This window comes from Adiantum capillus-veneris, chromosome 27, assembly GCF_014529385.1.
Source record: "Adiantum capillus-veneris isolate H3 chromosome 27, ASM1452938v2, whole genome shotgun sequence".
Taxonomy (NCBI): domain Eukaryota; kingdom Viridiplantae; phylum Streptophyta; class Polypodiopsida; order Polypodiales; family Pteridaceae; genus Adiantum; species Adiantum capillus-veneris.
In genome coordinates this window covers 56,910,624-56,915,134 of record NC_140957.1, presented here as the reverse complement: position 1 = coordinate 56,915,134, position 4,511 = coordinate 56,910,624, and the positions used below count along the sequence as shown (strand labels likewise).

The following is a 4,511-nucleotide window of genomic DNA, read 5'->3' as shown; positions in this document are numbered from 1 at the left end:
GTCAACAACCCAACAAGCACAGAAATTTTCCCCAATTGATCGACGCCATAGTTGCACTCTACATCAATCGCACATAGAAAATTTCATTGGCTGATTATCGTTTGAACTTTCTCTCTAACCAACCACTTTGATGAAAACAAGAATCAGATGTTGGGAGCCTTAGGCAGCTCGACCAGGACTCCAACAGAAAAAACTTAATGGTGACCTCCTAAAGATCACCAAAACACAACATTGAGAGACCTGTGCCATTATTTGCAGTAAGATGATTAACAAGAGCGAGGGCAACACTTTCATGCCATCTCTAACGCACAAAAGAAACGTGTCATGATAACAAAGATCAAGTCATTCATTCAAAAAGGCCCCAAACCCCAGCTTACTTAGAATTGATTCAAAACTGCTTTACAGATCGATATATCCTTCCTCCACTGACCAGGGGGAAAAACAGGGGAACAAACACATCAAATGACGCAGAAGATCAACTCATAAATAGAATTGTATGTGCTCACCTTCAGTGCAATTCGAGAGATGACTTGCGTCATCAAGTTCTGTCTCAACAGACCTTAAACAACAATGGGTGTATCAAGCCTGTCAAAACATCACTCAGCAAGGATGAGCACTGAGCAATCCAACAAAACTTTCTCTGGACCAGCTCTGCATCACCCAAAGATTAGGAATGAGTGGTGATCTGTAATGCAAACCCACTTCTATCTGTACATTTCCCAACCCATCGGGTGACTCTGCATATTTGTACAAGAGGACTGAATGGAGGCCGGAATATCAATGAGGGGCAGCACACTATCATCTCGTAATTGTCCAGGAAAGCTTGAGGTGCTATGGTGATTGTAGAAAAGCTCAGGTGTATCAGCAGTATAATTCATATCACCACTACCAGCAAAGCTACCAGGTGATGAGTTATAGTCAGGCTCTGACGGAAGCCTATCATGAGTCTCGTCACCAGTGGCAGCATTCTCATGCCCAGACATGTCGAAACTATCTGTGACATCTTTCTTACCTCGCTTCCACCTCTTTGTGGAAGAGGTCCCATCATCTTCAAAGTCCTCTTCCTCTCTATCTGCATGCAAATACACCCAGAGCTTACGATCTGCATCAAATTGGACACAGGGATCCCTTTCATAACGGAGCCTGTCCAGAGCTCCACTAACAACCTGGCTCAGCTGAGAATCAGAGGCATCCTCCACAATGTATTGAGAATCACGTAACAAAACAGCAACATCTGCTCGAGTTCCAAGGCTACGTGGCAACCTGGCAGCAGCATCCCTTACCAAGTAGAGTATGGTCACATGAGAAGGACGATCCGACTTTAAAACCAGGTGATCCCGTGCTTTGGAGTTGGGCTTTCCTCCAAGACGCTTAAGGGGTGCAACCGCAGACTTCTCCCCACATGCAGTTGTGTAAAAGAAGACCGTGTCTTGAAGAGAATACCTGATGGCTTCTTCTTGTTGAAAATAAGCTCGCATCTCATTGGTTGTAGGATTTATGGTGACTAAACTTCTTTGCGCCCTGAGTCCTTGGAATCTCTCTTTCTCATTCAAGACAAAAGGCTTCTGGGGTAGGGGAGGCGCTCCAAGCTCTGCAAATAGCTGCAGCATTTCCTGAGCACCATTGAACCAGCTGATAAAAGCATCTTGGGTTTTCATCAACATCTTTTGAGGGATGCCCCAAGCCTCTGCATCAGTTTCTACCATACTCATATCCGTAGGGAACCGGGATGTAGGGAGAGGGCCAATCCAGCACCAGCCTCTCGCAGCTTTATCATGAGCTACAAGAGGCTTCCAGCCTTGTCCTGCAGGCCGTATGGTTTTCGACGAGAGTACCTTCAAGGCACCCCTAAGCAGGCCTTCCAGAGGCTCACGAATGGAGAGCACCCGAAAGTCTCCCGGGTTTGCTTGTACCCTCCTCAAAAGTTCATGAAAAGGAAATGCTAGAAGCACATGCTGCTGGCGCATCTGTGATGAACCCAACAATGCTCCCCTGACTGCAGAAAGAAAATGCAGTACAGAGAAGGAAAAGTTTGGAGTTGCGGAGGGTGGGGTTGTTAAAACTGGAGGAGCTCTGAATGAAGTTTCGGCACGCATAAATCCACTGGAATGGATGTCATCTTGAAAATCTTCCTTGCCCCTTTTCAGCCTCTTTCTGTTGGATGGTTCCTCATCAAACATTAATTCAGCCATCAAATCTTGCTCATCTGATGAGCTTAGGTCACCTTCTGCAGGGAAGTGAGAATAACTTTCCCAATTAGAACCTTTGTCCTCTCGATTCTCCTTAAAACTTGCTTCTTTCTGCTTTTTCATAGCACTGTTTCGATCCAGTCTGCTGTCTAATGGATGCTTTCCAATCTGCTGTCTAACGGATGCCTCGGACCTGTTAAGACCCATGCTCAACTTATTGACGTTGGCCTTGATCCCGGGTACCAACCTCTTCTTCTCACCACCTTTACTGATCTTCATCTTCCCATTAACCTCCATTCTCATCTCATTTCCAACTGAAGCGTTCATGTTTTGCTTGACCAATGACAAGGCTTTCTTGCTTTTCAGCTGCTTTTCTCCTGGCTCAAAACTCAACTGATTGCTGAAATTTCCTATTTGGTTTTGTACCCTTGGTCGGGCTTCCATATTCGAATCTACGAACTTTTCTTCTCCTTCTTCAAGTTTTCCCTTCTTCAGTGTTACCTTAAGAGAAGTTCTCTCTTTCATTGGAACCTCTCTTTGTGCACCAAATTGCAACCGAGGCACAGGTCGACCAGAGGCAGAACACTGAGCACGCCAAAGCTCCATTTTTTCACCAATGTCTGCCTCGGGATTGTCTGACCACAGAGAATGCATCTCCGTATAAAGCTTGATTTTGTCATTATGGTACTGTCGCAACCCATGGTAGTGCTCCATCCTTTCAAAACACCTCGAAACTTCTTCGTACTTGTTAGCTTTTGGATTACACGAACCTGACTTTAATCTGGTCAGAAGGGCTGCTGATGGATTCCCAAAATTTATATTTCCACCTCCTAAAAGCTCTGTCATAGTGCGTTGGAAATACTCCTCATCCAAATCAGGAAGAAACTCACAAAGCTGCTCTCTCTCCTTCTCAGTGAGACAATTGTTCCAAGCATCAAGTGACAAAATTTGGCTCAAATCATCTACTTGGAAGAGCTCCTGCGGTAGACGACACATACTCTCACCAACTTGGCAAATCTCTGTGTTTTTATCACAAGGCTCCAGGTATTGAACAGGCTTGGATACAATTCTCTTCAGCTTGCTATGACGTTTCACCTTCGAACTGCCATCACTAGATGAGGAGCAGCTGGAACTGGAGCTTGAACTGGAGCTCGAGCTTGAGCTTGAGCTCGAGCTTCCAGAACTTCTAGAGCTTGCACTCCTGGTGGGCCTTACCACTCGAAATATGGCCATTGGTCCTACTACCTTGCACTGAAAACACACATATGCAATGCTCAACCTGAATGACTACCGTCACTTCACAAAAAGTTCTCTGAAACCAAGCAATGAAAACAACATGATTAGATACAGATTTGAAGCTTACCTTTCACTAATGGAAAGGCAGGGTTGTAAGATTAGCAACTCCTTCAGGATCCTAACTCGTCAAGAGGAACAGGGACCGGAAAAAGTACACCTTGACTGCCATGGAGACAGAGCAGACACCCTGAATCAAATCTGGAAGTAGAAAAACTGTCCCAAAGCTTCTATGGCAGCCCCCTCACGGGGATGCAACTGTGCAAGCCTTCATAGCAAACCATGCAAACTGCTTTGCGTTTTCCAGGCAAGACCCTTGTTCCTTCTGACTCAACACTAGAAAAGAGAAGGATTGCGTTACAGGCTATAACTCATGAAGCGCACATCCCCAGAAGCCGAGAATGAGAAACCCTAACCCTAAACTGGCACGAAACTGGGAGCGCCAAAAAGGAAGGCCGTCCACGGGGACGACAGATCCGAGAAGAAGAATTTCTTACCGGAGAAGTAATCGTCGAAGAATAGAAGAAGAAGCGAACGCTAGTCGGGCGAGTCCACCATCGCAGGAGTACAATTGAGCGACACGATCCAGCAACGAAGAAGAAGAAGAAGACGAAGAAGAAGGCGGGGGCGGCCGGAAGAGAAGAGTAATGGGTATGTTATCGAGGAAACCCTAGCCTGCAGGTGCGGGGAGAGGGACGTTTTGGACAGAAGAGGATGCGTGGACGAGGAAAGAGGGAGAAGTGACAGAAGAAGGGGAGAGGAGGATAGGGTGAAAAGGCGATGGCGGTGAGACGAGGGCAAGAGAGGAAAGGGGGAAGACGGTAAGGCTTGGGAGGACACCTCCTTCGCCATGGTTTTTTTGGGGGGTCGTTGAAAACCGTTGATGATATACATATCCATTGGAGAGCTTAATGCAGCAGGAAGCTTGCAGAAAGCAGCATTCCCACATCCACCCACATACATCGCCATATGTCATCTGCCCCCATGCTGCATCTGGATTATATGATATACCCCTCTCAAAGGGTTGGC

General features: G+C 46.4%; 1 protein-coding gene across 2 annotated transcripts; it reads right to left on the bottom strand.

Moving 5' to 3' along the window:
- Positions 1-325: 325 nt before the first annotated feature.
- Positions 326-4,093, bottom strand: LOC147422028 (uncharacterized). 2 transcript variants are annotated; one of them, XM_086502693.1, is made up of 3 exons: positions 3,980-4,006; positions 3,553-3,647; positions 326-3,440 (listed from the first exon to the last, which is right to left on the bottom strand). In XM_086502693.1, the coding sequence occupies exon 3, from the start codon at positions 3,420-3,422 to the stop codon at positions 705-707; it is 2,718 nt and encodes a 905-aa protein (XP_086358819.1). In that variant the 5' UTR covers positions 3,423-3,440; positions 3,553-3,647; positions 3,980-4,006; the 3' UTR covers positions 326-704. The 2 variants fall into 2 exon arrangements, with proteins under 2 accessions (XP_086358819.1, XP_086358820.1); XM_086502694.1 differs by lacking the exon at positions 3,553-3,647 and having other exon boundaries at positions 326-3,501; positions 3,980-4,093.
- Positions 4,094-4,511: the final 418 nt, after the last annotated feature.

What these genes read in the sequence shown, in the direction of transcription:
- LOC147422028 (XM_086502694.1), bottom strand. Translation starts at nt 3,422, where the DNA reads ATGGCCATATTTCGAGTGGTAAGGCCCACCAGGAGTGCAAGCTCTAGA.